The sequence below is a fragment of the Mytilus edulis genome, chromosome 12, assembly GCF_963676685.1.
Source record: "Mytilus edulis chromosome 12, xbMytEdul2.2, whole genome shotgun sequence".
Classification (NCBI taxonomy): Eukaryota; Metazoa; Mollusca; class Bivalvia; order Mytilida; family Mytilidae; genus Mytilus; species Mytilus edulis.
Window position 1 is genome coordinate 35,014,462 of NC_092355.1, and position 22,053 is coordinate 35,036,514.

Sequence of the window (22,053 nt, forward strand, 5' to 3'; positions counted from 1 at the left end):
CTTTTTCTTTTTTAGCCATGGCGTTGTCAGTTTATTTTCGATTTATTTTAGTTTGACTGTCCCTCTGGTATCTTTCGTCCCTCTTTGCAAGGTTTACTATTGTCACTTAAAGTTTGAGTATAAACATATATTTTATGATTCAAATAACTGTCGTGGTCATTAATCAAATGTAAATGTTAGCCAAATTTCGACTTTCAATTTTTTATGATTTTTCCCTTTTCCCTTTAATTTGATATATCAAAAAAATTCATCACCTTTTGAATGATTTGTACCATAATCTTATTGTTTTCTTAATTATGTAATGTGCAATATAAATATATGTATATTCATGCATATTATGGAATAGAGTGAACTAAGTTTAAATACTTGTGTTTAATCCATTTGTTTTGTCCAATAAGATATATTTAACTAAAAACTACGACACAGTATCTGCCGAGAATAGATAAGGATGCGTCTTCAGTCTTCGACCAGGAATTTACAAACGTTTTCGAACGTGTCTACATCAATAGCTTTATGGAAACCTATGTCTGGTAATTTTGTGATGATTATTCTCTAATATGCAATGAAATGTTATGTGATTTTCTTTCTATAGTACTGGACAGTATAAAACTTTACTCATGACTAGTATTTCTTTATTTGAAACAAGGATAAATTCTACACATTTAGAAAAGTGAAAAATCAACAAAGACTAAAAAAGGGGAACATCAATGGTGCTATTACCTCTAAATCTTTACTGTTTTTTGACCGCTTGGGGTCCCCACACTGGTCGTGATGGTCATGCAAAATTATTTTAAGTTTTTATCCTTTCGTGAAAGTTTGACTATTGATTATTAGTTCAGTATAATATGACACAGCATCGGCCGGGGATAGATCAGGTAGTGTCTTCAGTGTTAGGGCCAAGGCACACGTATTTACAAAAGTTTTGTTAGGAGAAAAATATACATCTATAGGTTTATGGAAACCTATGGCTGGCACAATAGTAGATCCAGTCAACCACATCAGAACGTCCTTCGGTTGTAAATTTATCCCATTGGTTATAGTTGCAGTTCCTAGGGAAAAAGATAAAACATTATGATTGTAATGCACATTTTAATTGATTTTTGAAACAAATTTAATACTGAACTGAAATCTGCCTGCTTTAAATCCATCCAAGTTCTTACTTGTTATACAGGTTTATAGGATTACTTGCACCTAATATAATAAATAACGTAGAATCGTCTCTTTTTTTACACATTCGTTGGTTAGATGGGTTCTTTGTTTTCCTGCAAGTTAAATTCTGACTTTAATGTGATTACATGTAGTGTTTTGTCTTAATGATACTCACTTTATATCATACCATATTGATATATTCAGAGAAAAGACAGTAATGTGTTATGCATAATAAATTGTATATTTTCGGGACGAAAAAGAAAAAAATTGTTAATCACATTTATTTTAGCTTTTGATTTTTTCATACAATTACAAATTAGGAAATAAGAGATGTTATGTTGAAGAACATCAATCAAGAAACTTGTTAATAGCAAGATTTTGATATGGAAAAAGTAATATTCGATTGTATAAAATTGTGTTTAAGTGTAGTGTGCATGTCAACCATGCAAAAGTAAGATTGATAATACGAATTTAAAGCATATTTCGATTTCAGCTTCATAACTGTAAACTTTCGATTTCTACTTAGCAACATTCCAGCAGCGCCAGCATAGGGGAATATGTCTCCTAATTCATACGATATTGCCTGACTTGTATTTCCTATAATGATTTCTTTGAGAGAACATTACTGGTAACAAGGAGGCTTTTTAACTAAGGGTTTAAAATGGCATAGTTGAAATCATCCTTTGGTAAATTTTACGGACGAGTTGGTTGACCGTAATCATGGTTATGGAATATCCGTTTCACAGATGATGTCGGATATGTTCCTTGTGTCGAAACTACAATTCATTCCCTCTTCGTGAATGTGACCTAAACGAATTAGACTATGTACTGGGTTTATGATAACATGGGTAGCCACATCTGCTTAACCATGTTAACCTTTCTGTGCACCCGAATCACCTCAAGTTTGTTGTTGGCTTTCTGTTGCTTAGTCTTTAGTATTTTATGAGGTGTCTTGTGTTCAATTATTTGTCTGTTTGTTGGTTTCAAAACTTTGTCCTGGTATCTATGATGAGTTGATTCAATATCCCTCTAGTATATTTTGCTCCTCTTTTGTAGAGTCCATTAAGTGGTACTGCAGATCCATTGTTTTATTTTGACTCTTAAGTTTAACTATGTTTTATCAAAATAAGAGACTGAAATTGGAGTTTTTAGTGAGTTATAAGTAGAAAACTCATTGAGAAAAGACCAAAAAATCTAATAACAAACTAACCCTTAGTGGCCTGAAGGAATGTGATAAAACCTTGCGCAGTGGCCTCCTCCGCAACTTTAGCATTGCCGTCTTTAAAACTAAATCTTATCAGTCCCCTCAGTTGACTAACAGTTAATGGTTTCACTCTACCACTGAATAAACATCTTGCTGATGCTATGTTTTCTGTCTGCCGAAGCAGGCTCAGGACTCGGTGTGTATCCAAACCTATTAGATAGAAAAAAAATTATTTGTTAGCACAATCCAGATTTCCGTCTATTTAGAAGTGCAGTTCTTATACAAATAAAATCTGCTTTGCTGTAGGAAAAGTAAAATCACAAATATACTGAACTTTGCGGAAAATTAAAAAAGGAAAGTCCCTAATCAATGGCAAAATCCCCAACATATCAAACGTATGGGTAACAGTTGATATATTCCTGACTAATTGTTACAGGCATTTTCTTATGTATTCAATGGATTGCGGTAACGTGTGCACTGCATCATAACTGATGAAGATAATTTGCTGAATTTATTGGGCCTGAATAAAGAACGTTTTCCTTGAACAATGTATGATGTAACAATATTGACAAACAGGATATGGCTGCACATAACATACAAATAAATGCACACACAGTACAACGGACTAGTACCAAGCTCCAGACCAATTATCACAACCCTTTCCTTGCGTTCTTCAAACGGACAATTCAAATACAGAGTAAAGGAAATTTTCAGAAGTCATGTTTTTCTTATCTTAATTCATACTCCAATATTTTAATTATTTAGTTATCAAAGTGCCATCTTTGGGTCAAATCCCCATGCAAGGACAATCATCCTCAAATTCTTATGAGATTTAGTCCATATTTAGAAGATAACCGAAATGTTTTTTAAGATAGGCCTTCGTAAAACGTAGATTTTACGGTCGCAAAAGAGGGACGAAAGATACCAAAGGGACAGTCAAACTCATAAATCTAAAATAAACTGACAACGCCATGGCTAAAAATGAAAAAGTCAAACAGACAAACAATAGTACACATGACACAACATACAAAACTAAAGAATAAACAACACGAACCCCACCAAAAACTAGGGGCGATCTCAGGTGCTCCGGAAGGGTAAGCAGATCCTGCTCCACATGTGGCACCCGTCGTGTTGCTTATGTGAAAACAAATCCGGTAAATAGTCTAATTCGGTAGGTCACATTCATGAACGAGGGGAAGGGGATTGTAGTTACGAAGTAAGGAACATATTGAGTTTAAGCCAGGTAAACAGATATTTGCGACAATCAAGTTTTATGCAGACCAAACATAAAATATAATACAGTTTAATCTATTTTGATGCAGCATATTAAAACAATTACCGTTTTTAAACAAATAGTTTGCGTTTTAGTGACATAAATGAAAAAGTCCACAAAAAAATTCTAGACGTATTCATACCGTTCTTTGCTTCAGAATTGTTTGAACGTTGATAAAAAAAACATTTTTAGCCGTGACTTTCATGTTTATTATGTGAGAAATTACATACTAAAAAAATTGAATTTAAAATGGTGGCTTTCTTAGTTACGGACTGGTATAACGTAGAATTTACCCCTTTAAAATATTTGTGAACGTCCAATGAAAATTATCGTTACAGTAGACAAACCAATTGCATTAACACAGCCCAACTGTTTTAGAAGAGAAAGCATTATACTGTGTAATGTGAAAAGTAAAAAAAACCAAAACCAAATCGCGATCGGATGCAACATCACAGAATTTTATCACATTGTGGTAAAAAAAACCAACTGATAATAGAAAGTTAAATGGTTTTAAATAATCAAGTGTGTTATCTACCATTATTTTTTTGAAACACAAACCTTCAATGAACTGGTTAAGCTCATCCTTGCAGCTTGAAATTTGGCTTTCAATAAAAGCCGCCTTCAATTGTTTCACATGACATCTTGTGAATGATGTTAAAGGCACTATAAAACCAACGTCAGCAGCAATATCCAGTACAGATGAATACATGTCTCTTGCCTCACTATCTGATGCACTGTCCTGCATCTGAAAGCAATACGATATATAGATCAATACACGTGGCGCCAATCACAATCCACTGTTTACGTTCGATGATTGAATGAGTGTTTTTTCGCTATTTACATCTTCCACAACTTTTCTGAATGCATTGTACTCAACCATGACACTTTGTCAATGATACAACAACTAAACAGAGCAAGTAAGAATGAAAATCCTCATGGACTTAGATATTAAAAAACGTGGAAGGAAGATACATTATTAACGGACTTGGAAAATAAAAATGCGACAAAAAAATCACTTTACTTTAATTTGCAAGAAACACATTTAAAAAAGTCAGGGATTTATAATCAATGAAACAAGAATAGTTTGTAGATTACCAGTATACGTTATAAAATAGTAAAAAAAATAAAGAAAACAATATGTACATTTTCCATTTTTGTTTTGTTGATAATCACAAGAAATTTGTTTCATGGGACAATTTCTACCGGTAAACATAAAAAAGTTACGTCTCTAGATAACTTCACTTAGGACATTTATTTTATTTTAACAAATAATTTCATACGAAGGGACGAATATTTGTGCTCACTTACCCCTTTGTTTCTTTCCATTGTATGAAAGGAATTACCTGCAATGCTTACAATTTGATTTTTTTTTATCAAATCCTTTATATTTTGGAAGAACTTTAAACGCAATGATCCCGATTTATGAATAACGTAAAATCCACTGAGATAGTTAACCCAGGAAAAAGTTGACCTAGTCTTACACACAAGTGAACACTCATGTACCTATTTTTAATTTTGATTTAGGCTAACAATATATACAATAATGCTATCATCGCAACTCATCTGAAACCTTAGAATAGAATTTCATGGAAATTGGTAGATAACAAGGACAAACTATGCAGATAATTAAATCAACAGGAAATAATGAATATTTTTTTCTAGAAATTTCGCCTCTTTGAACTTAGAAATTTGGCCTATATTCAAATCAGCCCTAAAACGAATAAATCAGCTTGTGAAATACCGTTGACGTTCCATTGTCGATATAAAGCAAGAGTAAATGTTGCTTTTCGAACATGGGCTTATATAGGACGTCACTTCCGGTTTCAATTTGCTTACGATTTACTTAACTTAAGACGTATCGTCATGCATAAACATATTTTGTAATATAACATTTTAAAGTCTTGAAACGAAAATATTTTAAAGCCTTTTCGAGTACGACCTTCGATTATTGGATTTCTTTCATGTCCGTTGATCACTCATCAGAACGCAGACAGGCAAGGGTTGTATAGCTAGGCAAGGTCTTTAAAAAATTCAATCATCAGAATGTAGACGATCCAAGAGTGCGAAAAGTAAAGCTGTCTGATTGCTACTTAAAATTTGTTGGATGAAATGAATTGTAATAGCAACATGTTAAGTACTTGGATGAGAAATCGGAAATTAATTTTAACAATGTTGACAAAAAATCCATGGACGTGAAATACGCAAACCGACAAGTTCTCCCAAGTTCAAATATGAAATTCTATATTTTCCTCACGGTGAGTTCCCTTAAAATCATTTCATAAAAGTGTTATGAACTAACTGTATCTGTATTGGCCCTGTAATAGATTCTCAGTCAGCTGTACTGGCCCTCTATTATTCGAGTCCAATACAGCTAACATCGAATATATAACAAAGTCGAAATAGAAACAGCAAGTTAATAACACTATATTAATACAGTTTGTAATCGCAACTGCTCTTAATCCACATACCAGAATTTCCCGAAACTTTATAGATAACAAGGACATTCTACGTAGATGTGCATATCAACAGAAACTATGAATATTTTTTTTGAGGTTGTAACCATTTGAAAATATAATATTTATCTCCATATTCTACTGCAACAGTTTGTCACCGCAACTCCTCTGCATAAATAACACAGAATGTCATAAAACATTTATATAATGAGCATAATCTGTAGATGTACATGATGTACATCTCCACAAGAATTTTTTATCAGTTGACAATAAAAGCAGTTATGAAAGTATAAATCTGATGATATTTTGATTACCCAGTGACAAAGTGGGAGAGTGGGGTATGAGAGCGTGCTTACAACGATTATTTAGTTTGAACTTCAGCAGTGACCTTTCTTAGTAGCCGACAAAAAGTTATGCGACAATCGTTATAACTTTAACAAAATTGCTACATGCCCTTATAAATAAAATAACTTCATACTTGCATGCAGCCTTATTTTTTGAAATATTAATGTCATGCTTTAAAGGGGGCAAATGCAAAACCACGGGATTATCAATAAATAAATGTGAGAAGAACCAGTGAATTAGAATTTGGATGAAAGCTGAACTCTCCACATATAGTATTTACACCGACAATCCCTACCATAAATCTCTGATGATCGTAATAAATTACAAATTAAAATATACCAGTGCACTGTGCAGGCAATAACGTTTATGTCAAGATACTTCAAATTGGAAAATCGATTGATGTTGTTTAACCTAGAAGTGCATCTTTTTGAATATTGAAATAACTACACGACAAAATCAACACAAGTTGGTGACAACTGATTCAACTTTAACATTAAACATGTTTAATAAATTATATCTTGATAATTTTTTTAAGTGAAGCATTATGGGTCTATTTTGATGGCATATTTCATTCTCATAATATAACAATGAATAGGAAAACAAAATCATTTGGATAGAAATAATTTAAAATTAACAAACCTTATCCAGTGTATCTCTAAGTCCATCAGGGAGATCGTCCAGATTTAAGACAACTGTCTCTCCATTAATTATGTAATCTGTGACAATATCGGAAAAGATTGGTAGACCAGGACCATCTTGAAGAATTGATAAGGCAATCAGCTGACCAAGGTGAAAAAATGTTTGTTTTTTTTTCTCTACGAAATTTTGTTGAAATGTTTGTCTACCAGGTTTTCCTGTAAATGGAAAATCTATTTCTGTTTTGTTTTAAGTTTCCTTAAAGAAGTGAGTATGTCAAGAAAAGCTGAAAATTTTAACTTAATTCGCTAACCTTGATGTAAACAAGGAACACAACTCGTTACTTGAGCAGGGACGAAAATAATCAAATGGACATTCAAACTCAAAAACACAAAATAGACCGACAACGCCAAATGACGAAACGGACAAAAAAAAAGGATTGAGGTTTATGATCCCTTCTGTAGCCATGTAATTATGAAATTTTAAAACTGCAATAGTATCAAAACAGCGAGGAAAATGAATAGCAGAGATGGGCCATTGTGTACATATACTAAGGGGAAACTTAGTGCAAAGCATTATTATTCATTGTTTCATTGCGTTTAATAAAAAAAGGGGATTTTGTGGCAGATAAAACCAAACTTTTAATACAGAGAATTTTGTTATAAAATTCAGAACATTGATGACTGACTTGTTTTTCTATGATGTGCTAGCGTGTATTGTTGGCAAAACTTTCTAAACAACCTTTAAATTACAAAATACCTCGTGCTGAGTCACGAAAGTCGAGCGCACCCTAGAAGGTGTACTTGTATTGGTCCATATTTATATTTGATTTCACCAATATTCAAATTTATATACTTGTTTAAAGGAAATCATTGCTAGCACTGCATGTAATAATCCTCTATTTATCAAGCAACGAATTTTTAGATATGAGAGTACAAGGGGAAAGGCTGTGGATATTCTATAAAATTTCCATAAGCTTTGCATTGAGTCAACAGAAGGGTACATAATCCTTACTATAAATGATGTCATACGACATATTGAGTTTGGAATTTTACAGCACGAATATGAGAACATTTCTTTAAAAATGATGACTTTTCCAAATTGTTCATTTTTTTTTGTTGAATTTATTTTATCGTCAATTTACAAAATATATCGTGTTGTTCAGGGTTTCCCCTGGGTCAATTATTTTTTTCGCCACCTCTTTCGCCAAAACAATATATTTTTCGCCACTTTATTATTTTTTTCGCCAAGTAACATAATTATATTTTTCGTTTAAAATTTACCTTTTTTTCTTAAATACCCCTTCCCTTAAATAAGATGATTTTGCCCCATTGTGTCTATGATTATTCTCTCAAACTTAGTTTAGAGTCTTACATTTTAATGAATAAAAACTAAACATTTACTTTAAAAGAACATAATTTTTTTTAACTTAGTAAAAGGGAAAAATATTCATTGTATTTTAAACAACTTTTCTAAATGAGGGGGCCACTATACTTTTAATAATAAAGAAGATATAAGTCCTGGAATATAACACAATTAACGGACATATTTTTATCATATAATACCAGTATAGTTCGTAGTAGGGAAAGTTTTTTTTAAAGAAAAATACTGATGTGCCCTTTTGTACTAAAAAGTGGTTTTTACAACAAAACAAAAGCCTGTATCACATGAAATAGATTCCTCATTTCATGTGTAGTCATTACATTGAAGGGTTACTCTCATTCGAGGGGTTTTTCTTAACCTTTTTGATAGATTTCTTCATAACGACAGTTTTCTTTTCTTGACCATCGTAAATGAAAAAGGTGAGACGTAAAACTATGCTTGAAACACGTACGTGTGTCACTAAAACGACTTTAAAGCAGTCTCCCTAATCAATAACCTATATTAAAGTCAACGGATAATTTAAGTTTTAAATCAGAGATTTTTCTTGCTTTTGAACATTTTTCGTCACAACAGCTTTCTTTTCTTAACTATCTTTAACAGGAGAGGAAACGTCAAAAGTTTGCTTCAAACACGTGCGTCGCTAAGTGGTAAATAAATTATGTATGTGACATTTAGGGGAAGCTATTTAACCATATCATTTTGTCAAACAATTCAATTAACACCTTTATTAATTAGTCCTTTGTTGTCGATAGCGGTGCTTGTTGTAGCCTGAATCTTCTTTACAACGTCAACATAAATAAACATGTTTGGATGTTTTGAATAAAATTGTTCATTAAAATGTGCATGGAATGACTCCGGTCCATTGTTGGTTCGTTTAAAATTAGCAGTGGGTGTAGCAGCCCAAAATGACGGTGGATATCTAGATTCCGGGCTTATATAAGTTTCCAAAACATAATCAGCAAATTTTATGCATCTGCTATCAGTTGGAGATTCAGTCATAATATCATCTACGAAGCAGTCTTCAATTTGATCAGGCGGTAGATATGGTAACCCAAAAAATGATGATAACCATTTACCAATTTCGCAGGTCTTTTCCTTATACTCGGTACTTAATCCAAGATCTTGAATTTTCCGCCACCAATTTTGGCCAAGGTGAAATCTACAGCAATCGATTTTCGATCCTGGCAAAATTCGCAAAATAACATTATGCATGGCTTGTTCAAAGTCTATATGATAGGTATAAAATGCAATCAGCTGATTATTGATTTTCTGTACAAATCTTAATGAGGTCAAGGTGAATTCCGAGTATTTTCGGATCGGGTAAAGTCCGAGAAACTCGAAAAAAAGTAAATAAACAAGATGGAGGAAAATAAATCGTTATATATATTTCTGTCGCCAAATTCTTTCGCCAATGACGAATTTTAATCGCCACAATTATTATTTTTTCGCAAATTGCGAAAATGGCGACCGCCAGCGGAAACCCTGGTGTTGTTGTTTTTCTTCTCTGGTGAGGCATATGCTAGAAATATTCCATATCATATGTATATGTACTTTGTTTTGGCGCCTGGCGTCCGTAATTTTCTTACTTGAAAGGATCAGTATATCAAATTATTTTTTTCCGCTGATGAAGAATATAATAAAAAGATCATTACACATGTTACATGTCATTTTTCATATCTTCATATCAAAGTTCTTTTGTGTTTTTATAATGTATTTGTATAAATGATCAGTATTAGACTGTATCATATAGTTAATATTGAAACATAACAGAAATATGCGATACATAAACTGTATGCTTGCATCATACATTTGTGTTAAGTGGTTCATGAATGGTTCAATATGTTTCTCTAATGATTTATAGAAGTTATAAAAACAAATTCAATCCATATTTTCTAATGATCTGCCAAAAAAATGTGTTCTCTCTGTGTGAAGTAGTCAGATAGTTATTAAAGGTACCAGGATTATAATTTAGTACGCCAGACGCACGTTTCGTCTACATAAGACTCATCAGTGACATTCATATCAGAGATGGTCGCCATTTTTATGTCGTCATAACGATATTTTCAGGGGAGATCAAGAACATTAAAGTCATAATCAAATATTGTCCAATAAAGATATGAAATCATACAAGTAAATGTTAATGAAATGAAAATAATCAACAGGTGAAGAAAAAGATATATCGGGTTAGAATTAGAGAAAATTAAATCATACACTTACCTGTTACATAACATGAACTAGAAATGTTGTGCAAGAAAAGACTCCAAAACTCTCTTCTTAGACCACCTATGTCAACTCCGTCTTCTCCAATAAACTTGATGCACAAAGGATTATGCAAATCATGTTCTGAGATCCTTATAATTGTAATGGCATCCGACAGCACATTACCCCTGCGGACCTCCATTTGCAACGGATCCCCACTAGAAATGGGATTTATGGTCATATTTCGATGTTGAATCAGCAAATCTTTTAATGCGTCAGCAGACTGGTTTTGACTGTTTAAAAACATAGTAAACAAAAATTCATATCAAAATAAAGGAAACATGTTTTAATGTCCTCCCCAACAAATTAACATAAATATGTTTAAGAAAAAAAAACTCCAAAGTCGTGTGTTTGTGTTTTCTTAAAATTTTCATGCATATTCTGCATGAAATTATAGAGTGAGATCAATTTTCTATAAAATATTTGCTCCCAAAGGACAATGTTCATTTTACAGAAAAATATATGTTTACAGCGGTAAATAAAATTTTACATTTCTGAATTAATTATTCATATAAAGTAACATCATTTTGGTTAATAATCAAGTAATAATGACAAATTACCCAACATCTCCAAATTGTTCAATTTCTGGTAAAAAGTCATTGAACACATTAGTATTGGTATCATTATCATGTAGTTCTCTGAAAAATATAATAAAAATATTATTTTTGTAATCTTATAACCATTATAACATTATTTAATGTGAAACTTTGTATATTTGTAGTTTATGTTAAAGAAAGGATACTGCTGGTTTACCTCCTTTGATGGAGGGTTGGAGTCACAATGGATATTTACATTAAGGGAATTTCACGAAGACCTCCCATGTAAAAATTGTTTCTATTTCTATTGCAATCTATGTTTAAATGTTGTGTATTTATGAGAATAATTCATATAATCACTAGGGGATTTAATTTGATGAAGACCATTAGCATATAACGGCAGTAATTGCTTTGTTATACTAATAAACCTGGAATAAGCAGTTGGCTATTTCAGTCCTAAAAGCAAACATCATTCTTAAATATAAAAATGATCAGGTGGAGAATGTTCAAATAAGGCTTAACTGAAAATATACAAGCGAACCATCACTATACGAAAAAAAAATGAACACAGTTGTAAACCTTCGTCAAGTAAATATAAAGATATTTTGTTTAATGGATATCGTTCATAATAACAGAGTTCAACACCTTTGTCTAAATTCGAAACAAGAGACATTTATCTTGTATAGCGTATAAACAATAATTTGAATCATGATCTTTTTCGTAATGCTATATTATTTACAAATATTGCGTTAGACAACAATGGGAAAATTAAAGTCCCTTCAGATATTTTCTTGAAGATCTTTTTAGGTTTTCGTATACATTTTGTAAAGTTTCAAGTATCTTGGTTAAAATCCGCTCATAACAAAAAATGCACACTTTGTGAAATCTGCGAAATAATAACAATGATTATCAAAAGAGTGTGACTTTTATACAAACCGTAAGCTACCTACCACGCCATTATGTGATAAATAGGTACAATGTACCAGGCTTTTATTATGATAAGCCAGGAGCGCGTTTTGTCTACATAAAACTCATCAGTGACGCTCAGATCAAATAGTAGATAGCCAACCAAGGATATAGATGAAGAGCTTAGAGGTTGCATTTCTGTAAATATTGACAATGCAATTTCCCATAGGAACTCCTTTTACGGCTTAAACTTTCCCACTTTTACTATGAAGTTTTGAAAAAATCTTAAAACTAGAATTGAAAGTTCATATGCACCACAATTCCTTTCAAAGATTAAAATATAGAACTGTGCGGCATATTTTCATTGTTTATATGCCCTGAACTTCTAACTAACACTAATTTTCTTAACAACCCCTACCTCGAATGAAAGGTTACCACAGATTTCAATGTAAACAATATGCACATGTATATTTACTGGAAACATTCCCAAGTTACGTCTCTGTGAGATGGAAAACAGAAAGCATAACTGGGAACCAGTATGAAAACAAAATTATTTTTCAATGAATATTCAAGATCTCCCTAAAAAGAGGCGTGTTTTGAGAAACAGCTGTATTTACAAAGTGCAACCTATAAGACCAATTTGCAAAACCATTTGCAAAAAAATTCTGCTATATAGGGCTAAGGTAAAACGAGCCTCTTCACTACATTATACCTTGTTATATCCATAATATCTTGTAAACTGGCTGTTGAATGTGAAGACAGTGCTGAATTTAGGGTTTCCTGGTACCCTGTACTGAGTGTTGCAGGTGCTTGTGTTCTTGGTAGTGTTCTCATTGTTTTTGACTCGCCAGTTCGATGTCCTACTGTGATTTGATCCTGTTACAAGGAAAGCAGTTACAAGTATTGAATTGCAAAAATCTAATAATCATTTAATCTAACATAATTATATAATAACATTAGATGTATGTTTGAACTTTCATTATAAGACGTAATTTTGATTGGCTAACTGCAATCTTGCGTTATTCCTTAATGAACTTCATTACACAATAAAATTTATCATGCATGATGACATGATCAAGTGCACAGGTAAATTAAATAAAAGTTAAATAAAAATCGTGTTTTCATGATCCTAGCTAAAAAATGTAATTATTTGGATTGAATGCTTCTTTTTGTAACTTCATAGGATTGTAAAAGCGTCGACCGTGCGCACATTTTTAGTATAATGCGCTTCCGCGCTTCATACAATATAAACTTCGGTCAACGCTTTTACACCGCAATAAAGTTACAAAAAGAAGCATTCAATTCTTAAATGTATCCGTCTTATTAATAACAATTCACCAAAAAGAAATGACAAAAGCTCACACGAACCTTAAATGATTGGGAGATATTAAGTTTTCTAATACAGATAAATGCTGGCAAACCGGTAAATTGATTCATCAAATTGTGTATTTCACAAAAATGGAAACAATAATATATATTACTAATGTTTTAATTCGAATGATGTATGATTCTAAAGAATATAAAAGATTTGTCTAAAGAAAAATTGTATGAAAGATTATTTTGGATTGTAAGTATGCTTAATCTTATCACCTTGCTTTATTTTATCACCTTGCACTTTCACGCCATGACTGTGGTTTTCTACAGCAGTTTTTCTAATAATTTTACCAGTTAAACAATAAGGTTCTATAACATAAACAATGCAATTTGGTCCGACTTATGAACAAGTTCCAATAGGTGGAGAGCAACACTTTTAAAAAGTCAAGTCAGTAATCTAAATAGATTTGAACAAGCTGTAATCTTGTCCTCTCACAGACAAAGGAAATTAGCCATATTTGGACATTTTAGTTTAGTTCATATTGAAACCATCAAAATCAACCTTCACCGGTATTGCCTGACCTTAGTAAACTTTCAAAAGATTAAGGAAGTGGAATATTAGCGATAAAAAGACACACAAGTGCACTCCTATGTATATTTATAAATATTACCCCGCCCTCTTCGAGAGAGGAGAACACAAATACTAAAGAATTTCAGTGGACAATAATAAAGTGAAGTGAATAACAGTTTACCACAGTAGTACTGTTTCAATGGAGAGTTTTATATTGGATGACAGTAGAAAGTATTACAGTGGAGACTATGTCAGTGCATGTTGAAGACCATAGGACATTTTCAAGCGAGATAACTCAAGTCTTTTCAAGATTTTAAGATCACCGAGATATAATTCATTATGACGCATAATATCTCGTATGTGTATTTTAGTTAAGTCTTCATAATTTTGGTAAATTGACATAACCTCGGTTTTGAATGTATCTGTGATATTCTATTAATTATTTTTTTTTATCGAAATATATCACGGCCATGTACGGTATATCAGATTCATAAACAAAATACGTCATTTTGATACATTTTTTTGTGTATCAAATCTCTTAAAACTCGATAGAACGTTCAATAACAATTACAACTTTTTATTTCTAAATAATGAAAGTGGGCAAAGCAGAAACATTTATAAAGTCAACTTTTCTATTATGTCGATCCATTTGTATACTGTACATACGACATCTGTCGAACGGAGGTTGAGAGTATACATTTCAAAATGCAGTTGACAACAGAAAACATTGATTTAAAAAAGAAATTTCGTGATGATTTTTTCATCATTTTTCAATCTTATCTGCTATGGAAAATTAAACTGCGACAAAAAATGGAATTTTTGTGATTTTTTAAAGTCAATAACAATAACCACAATAGAAACATAGGGAGAAAAGAAAAAAAAAATGTGAATGCTATTTTCAAATTGACATTGACAACAGTAAACACTGACTTAAAATTATTTTTTTTGAAGAATCATATTTGCAAATCCTTCTACAAGTTCACTTGCTATGGATTTTTTTTTTTATTGCATTTAAGGTAAAAAAAGATATATGACAAATTCCAACAGGGTATACGTGTTTCCCGTTTAAATCAATGATAACTATTTATACGATTTATCAATGACATATCACGTGTTCTGATTAATGTTAAAAATTAAATGTTCTTTGTTCTTGTGTATGGGAAATTACACTTTTACAGTGGAGATTTTTTTAATTGGAAAGTATTACAGAGAGACTATCACAGTTTTTACACATGGTCCTTTTATTTAGTTTCAACATGTTCAATGCAAAGCATAAAGAGGAATATCACGTCAAACTATCTTATATTAATCCTTGCACTTATTGGTTGAATTCTTCTATGATGTAACTGTAAAAAAAAAGACGAAAGATACGACCAGGACTCACTAGTAAATAAACAGTTTTTCAAAAGCACATGACAAAAAAGAGTCTTCTCCCCTTGTATACATTCAAGATCAAAACATCAATGTACATCAATATACAATTTACTTGATTTATATATCAAAATAGGACAATCATACCACATCTTCTTTTTTTATAAATCTTTATTGATTTTTACGATGAACAGTTAGAAACAAAATTATTCATCAAATCTAATAATGAAATCAATACATAGAATGTGTTTATAAAAAGACTTTTGACTCCGGAATTAATAACATTTTCACAGTTTTCTACTCTGTCATAGGTAGGACATTCTGGTTCTTGGTGAAGTAAGAGCAAGTAATAGAGGTAAAATGAAACTAACAGTTAGTTCAATGTTTTTTAAACAACAAAAACATCAGACAACTGTTACTTGTCCCAAAATGGCTCCGATAATACGACGAATTTAAATTTTTTGAATTGTTGTCACTTGATCGAGTTTCAGAATGTTCAATCATGGACTAGATATCACGTCAAAGTCAACAGTATAAGAAACAATCGATTGAACATGTACATGTACCTGGTGTGTTTCTGTTGTCCTATCACTAATTCTTCGCTGTGTTGACGCATTATACGCTTGTTCCTGCATAATTGATCATTGTTGATATATTGTTAAAAGTATAAATCAAAGAAAAACAGTATTTCCCCGAAAATGTTACAGATATGAGCAATTTAAGAACATGTACATGTTTTACAACATGCATTATTTTTAAGGTCTATCGAAAGTTTGTTCACGCTCAGATGTCTGGTAATAAAAAAGACTGTTTACTGTTTGTAAAATCGTGTACTGAAAAACTAGTGTGTAAGTATTTAATGCTCGCTGTATTCTTCCCAAATTTTTGAAAAAGGTAGCAATTGTTTGGGTTGCGACTGAGAGACATTTCTTGCATTGAATATATTTCATTTATAACATAATAAAGGATTCACATGAATACATATTAATATGCTAACTAAATGATGATTTAATATATCTAATATCACTGATGGGTTTATACATGTTATATACAAAATGAAACGCTTTTTATTGCATGCATTGACTCTGTATTAGTTAAGACTTATATACCAAATGAAGAAGTTTCTCATTTAAATTTGAAATTCATAACAGTACAGAATAAAAACATGAAAAACTAAGTTTCACTTTCAGGCACATAATGTAGAGCACAATGAACAAGACAACTAGACAAAATACAATATAGAAAAATAAAGACAAATTTATCCTGTCTTCATTACAAAAGGTAAATTATTGATTCATAAAGTGCTATTGTAGTGTGTCGTATTTATGTACATTATCTAAAGGTTCAAATAGTGCCCCAAAAGAATAAGGTTGGGAATAGTTTTGAAGAACTCCTCTGCCTTTTCACATCCGTGTAGCCCCAATTACTCCAAGACTATAATGAAAATAAAAAAAATTAATCCAGTAATATCCCTATCTTAACTGTTCATCCCCTCTCAGTCCTACATCGTGTCTTCCACTCACTTCCTCAATAATCATTCATCCCGACCTCTCATTCCCATTTCTCTTTACCCGTGAACAACCACTCTACTATATACATGTAGTTAACTGTATTGATTTTCATTGACATTAGATTATATGTCTGCACAAATATATGCGATATGTGATTCGAACTGTTTAACTGTTAGCGATCGCATTTTGATCATTTATTTGTTTCGTCACCCAGTAGAAAAAAATAGATGCAAATTTCAAACTTATGGGAATGGTTTTAATAAACTGACGAATACATTGTTTCTGATAATTGTTTTTGTGCATAATGGTGAAATGAAACACAGCTAACCATATACAATATGATTGCAAGGTGTTCAACTAAATAAATCAGAATAAGGGTAAGTCGAACACAACGAAATGATGGCTAAATTGTTAATTTCTATATTTTGATCAATTAACAGAAGAATAATAGTTTTACTTTCCGAATCTACTAGTTATCTGCATCTTATTCGCTACATACCAAAGTCCTATTACTCGACGCCGTTCGTCTTAATCTTGATACTGTATTTGTACATGTTGGAATATTCATAGATTCCTGTAAAAAAATAAGATACTCATTCAAATATCAGTATACTAGTAATTAAACAAGGAAACTTTTTCAGGTTCAATAATTGCTTATCTTGATGAAGAAAGACGTTATTTTTTTCATTAAGTGGTATTGTAGTGTGTCATATTTATAAAAGACCAGTATATTCAGGTTCATCATAACCATTTGGTAAATGGTACCGTATTTCAATACATCAACTAATTTGCTATACATTGTTCTTTCTTTCGAATGGTTGAAAAATGAAGATTGGGAGGAGTTTTGAGGATCACCTCTCACATAGGGAGATGAAATGAGAGTTTCTTGAATCCCACGTTCCTTCTCAAATTCTACAAAACCCCTCAATTTACTCCAACTTCCTTTCTCTTTACATCTTGACGACAACCAGTTATAACTTGGTAAGTTAACTGAAAGAGTTTATTGTTACTTTTGAAATCGAATTGTAATCTGCATTCTGATTTGCTACATACCAAATCTCCAATGGTACTATCATTCCTTTCCAATCTTGATGTTAATCCTGTACTTGTACCTGCCGGAATATTCTGGGTTTCCTGAAAGACATTATCATGCAATTATCAGTATACTAGTTATCAAAGATACCAGGCTTATATCGTTGATTTTTCCGTATAAATGGTTTTACACTAGATATTGTGGGGCCCTTTATAGCTTGTTGTTCGGCGTGAGCCAAGGCTCCGTGTTGAAAGCCGTACATTGACCTATAATGGTTTACTTTTATAAATTGTTATTTGGATGGAGAGTTGTATCATTGGCACTCACACCACATCTTCCTATATCTATTATAATTTAAAACGCCAGACGCGCGTTTCGTCTACAAAAGGCTCATCAGTGACGCACAGTTAAAAATATATAGAAAGGCAAAAAAAGCACAAAGTTGAAGAGCATTCAGGACAGTAAATTACAAAATAAATGTCCCAAATACAGCTAAGGTACTGTTTTCAATGTCAGGGTTAGAAAATCTAAATGTTTTAAACAAAAAATCTTTTTCTCGTTCTCGGTGATAGACATTGATTCTTCAAATTATTTTCGTAGAACAAATTAGAGGACTGAAACACAAAGAAAAATTTTAACTATGTTTGAAAGTTTTTCCAATAAATGCACCGCCATTAGGGTCAAGCGGACATAAACAAAAATTATCAATATTTAAATTAATCCTATGGCCAGTTATCGTAATGCTATTCGTTTTACTTTTCAAATCGAATTGTAATTTCATTCTAATTGGCAACTTACTAAAAATCTAATGGTGCTAGCAATCCGTCCTGAACTTGCTGTTGATACTCAACTTGTACCTGCTAGATTGTTTTCGGATTCCTTAAATATTTCGTTATACAATTATCAGTATACAAGTCATTAAATAAGAGAACCTTTTTCACATTCAATAATTTCAAAGGTATACAACCTTTACTGCGACAGTTTTGTTAAATCAAAAACTATTGCTATGTGTCATATTTATTGCAGACTTACAGATCTTAAAGTTTATCATGTGATATGTGATTCAAACTTTGTAACTAAATTAACAACATCAATTGAAACTGAATGCTTTTTGCCATTTTTAGCAATCTGAAAACAAAATTAACACATCAATATTCTGGTAAGTTTTAAAATGCATAATACTTTTATTTTACAAATGCATTAAAACTCTCACGTATCGGTTTTCCTATACTCTAAGAAATTTTTGTAGTGTGACCACGGACATATTTGTAAATGGTTATAGATGAAACCGTTGAGAATATGACATATAATATCAATATTCCTGAAAGGTACTCATCATTTATTTATCTGTTTCACAAAATAACACTTATCATTATTCTTACATTATTTGTTCTACCCATAATAGTAGATCTTCTTTTTGGAATCGGTCGATTAGCATTCTGTCAAAAGAAACAAAATATTAGACTTCATATTTTAGAACTTTGCTTAGATTTAACTAATATCATAATACATATAAGAAATATCAAGAAGAATTGAATACACAGGTTATTATATATTTATGTTCTGTTTGCCTTGTGCAATACCATTATTTTATAGTGATAGCCAAAATGCTAATTGATCATTATCACTTTTTCATGCAAAACCACCATTTTCTTTTTATTTATATTTGTTTTTCTTTTCTGTCTTGTTCATGATTATTGGCTGAACCTTTTGAACGGGAAAGAACGGAAATTGCTCTATAGAGAGATTTTGTTATTTCATTATGGGGACATACATGTAGAATAATGGAGGATTAAGCTATAAAACAGTAAATTTTTCTTATATTGAAAACATTACTTCTATCTACCTGCGTCTTTCCCACATTGTTTGTCAGTTTAACATTACAATCTTTCTTTATGTAGCTAGGCACGTGATCATTTTTACCTAAAAAATGTAAATGTTAATTTATAATGTTAACGCAAAAAATACCAGTCCACATAAAGGTTTATTCAACATGTGCATAGATTTTTAAATTCTTTCTTTTTGGAGGAAATATTTCTGTCTTTTTATTTACAAAGATGTATAAAAAAAAAATGTAACTGAATGTTTGTTTCTTTGTACCATGAGACTTTGTATAATAATTTTCTGACTTATGACAAATATTGTTTAATCAAAGACCACATTAAATGCATTTTATAGTTAAGAGTCCGTGTTTATCATGGACTAAAAAAAGGGGGACGAAAGATACCAAAGGGACAGTCAAACTCATAAATCCAAAACAAACTAATAACACCATGGCTAAAAATGAAAAAGACAAACAGAAAAACAATAGTACACATGACACAACATAGAAAACTAAAGAATAAACAATACGAACCCCACCAAAAACTAGGGGTGATCTCAGGTGCTACGGAAGGGTAAGCAGATCCTGCTCCACATGCGGCACCCGTCGTGTTGCTTATGTGATAACAAATCCGGTAAATAGTCTAATTATGGTAGGTCACATTCAGGAAAGGGAAGGGGATTGTAGTTACGACGTAAGGAACATATCCGATATCGTTTGTGATACGGTTATTCCATAACGGTCAACCAACTCGTGATGGCGTCCGTAAAATTTACGAAGGGATGATTTCAACTTCACCATTTGGAACTCTTGATTTAATAGTTTCCTACATACACCAATGTACAAAAAATCATTTGTATTATATGAATTTTTAAGAATTATTTTCTGCAAGTCTAAAGAAGTCAGATGTACAATATTATAGGTTTCAAGTTTCTATCAAACAACAAACTAATCTTTGAGGGTTTGTTTGTGCTTTTAAGAACGGGCAAACCTAATTTTGGCAATGATTAAACATGTCAAATTTCTACATTTTATGATGTAAATGCTGCCATTTGAAGCGCTTCCGCTAAAATTTGTGGAGCACCAGGGATCATCCTCTGTTTGTGGTGGGATTTGTATTTCAAATATGAAGCATATATCAAAATAAAAATGTAAAATGAAACATTTTGTTCTTTCTCTAATCTACACTTTAATGTCAGCAACTGTTTATCTAAAAAGTCAATGCTGTCATTATTTTCGAAAAAAAAAATCACCGACTTATAACATGTTAATGAAAAAATTAAATGGAATATATATTTAAATTGATAATTGATAATATACCTGGATCGTCAACCCATTGACTAAGGGAGGTTTTGAATCTACGAACATGCAGTGGTTTCTCGGCCATTCCAACCTTTTGCATTACGTCTTTAAATCTGCTCTCTTCTGCATTTGATAGCTTGAGTAAATCACACTTACCTGAAACAAGATGGATTAATTGGTTTAATGTTATAGGTCCGTGTATATTTGCGTCCATTTGATTTTCATTTTGAAACATCAAAAACAAAAAAACAAAAAACGAGAGTGTTTTCATTTTTCGTTTCTTGATTTCTTGAAAACCAAAATGAAAAACGAGAGTGTTTTCATTTTTCGTTTTTGATTTCTCGAAAACCAAAATGAAAAACAAAAATGTTTTCGTTTTTCGTTTTTGATTTCTGAAACAAAAACGGAAAACGAAAGTGTTTTCATTTTTTGTTTTGGCAGTGTGGCTATTTGACCGGCACCGGCAAAATAGCAAATTTGCTATTTAGCCGGCTCTGATTAAACAAAAACTAACTGGAATTTAAATTTAAGAATAATAATTAAATATTAAAATTTTCTTTTTAAAAACTTTTGTTACTGTTGCTCATATAAACACTTAAACTTCTAAAAAAAATTAAAAAACTGTACACATCGAAAATTTGACAAAAATAAAACTATGGTGAATCTATTAAGAATAGAAGTGGAGTAATAAGATAAATAAAAAGATTGAAATACAAATATGATAATAGTCACTTTGTAGCTATACTACATTCCGGCAACTAGTATACTCTTTTCATTTACGGAACCAGCATTGTGATTGTGTTGCCGATGCAATGACAGAATGGTCTTTAAGTACCATGAGAAGACTTGAGAAATACAATTATAATCAATTTTAATAATCAAATTTAAACAAAAACCGTGAAAAAAAAATTTCATCAGACACATTTTTTTTCAGCATAGGAAAAGAAAGGAAATGTTCCCTGATTTTTAGAATTGTATTTGAGAA

General features: G+C 31.6%; 1 protein-coding gene across 2 annotated transcripts in view; it reads right to left on the minus strand.

Moving 5' to 3' along the window:
* Positions 1 to 610: 610 nt before the first annotated feature.
* The window catches only part of LOC139498330 (G2/M phase-specific E3 ubiquitin-protein ligase-like), a 38,258-nt gene continuing 16,815 nt past the window's right edge, over positions 611 to 22,053 (minus strand). For both annotated transcript variants that reach the window (XM_071286702.1, XM_071286701.1), the window contains exons 3-16: positions 21,087 to 21,224; positions 19,791 to 19,867; positions 19,327 to 19,383; positions 18,743 to 18,823; positions 17,965 to 18,045; positions 17,411 to 17,485; positions 15,967 to 16,029; positions 12,857 to 13,020; positions 11,263 to 11,340; positions 10,661 to 10,935; positions 7,064 to 7,278; positions 4,185 to 4,371; positions 2,360 to 2,563; positions 611 to 1,049 (exon numbers count right to left, since the gene is read on the minus strand). In XM_071286702.1, coding sequence (XP_071142803.1) covers positions 799 to 1,049; positions 2,360 to 2,563; positions 4,185 to 4,371; positions 7,064 to 7,278; positions 10,661 to 10,935; positions 11,263 to 11,340; positions 12,857 to 13,020; positions 15,967 to 16,029; positions 17,411 to 17,479 — 1,506 coding nt within the window. In that variant the 5' untranslated portion in view covers positions 17,480 to 17,485; positions 17,965 to 18,045; positions 18,743 to 18,823; ... (1 more) ...; positions 19,791 to 19,867; positions 21,087 to 21,224 and the 3' untranslated portion in view covers positions 611 to 798. The remainder of the gene's footprint in view (positions 1,050 to 2,359; positions 2,564 to 4,184; positions 4,372 to 7,063; positions 7,279 to 10,660; positions 10,936 to 11,262; positions 11,341 to 12,856; positions 13,021 to 15,966; positions 16,030 to 17,410; positions 17,486 to 17,964; positions 18,046 to 18,742; positions 18,824 to 19,326; positions 19,384 to 19,790; positions 19,868 to 21,086; positions 21,225 to 22,053) is intronic.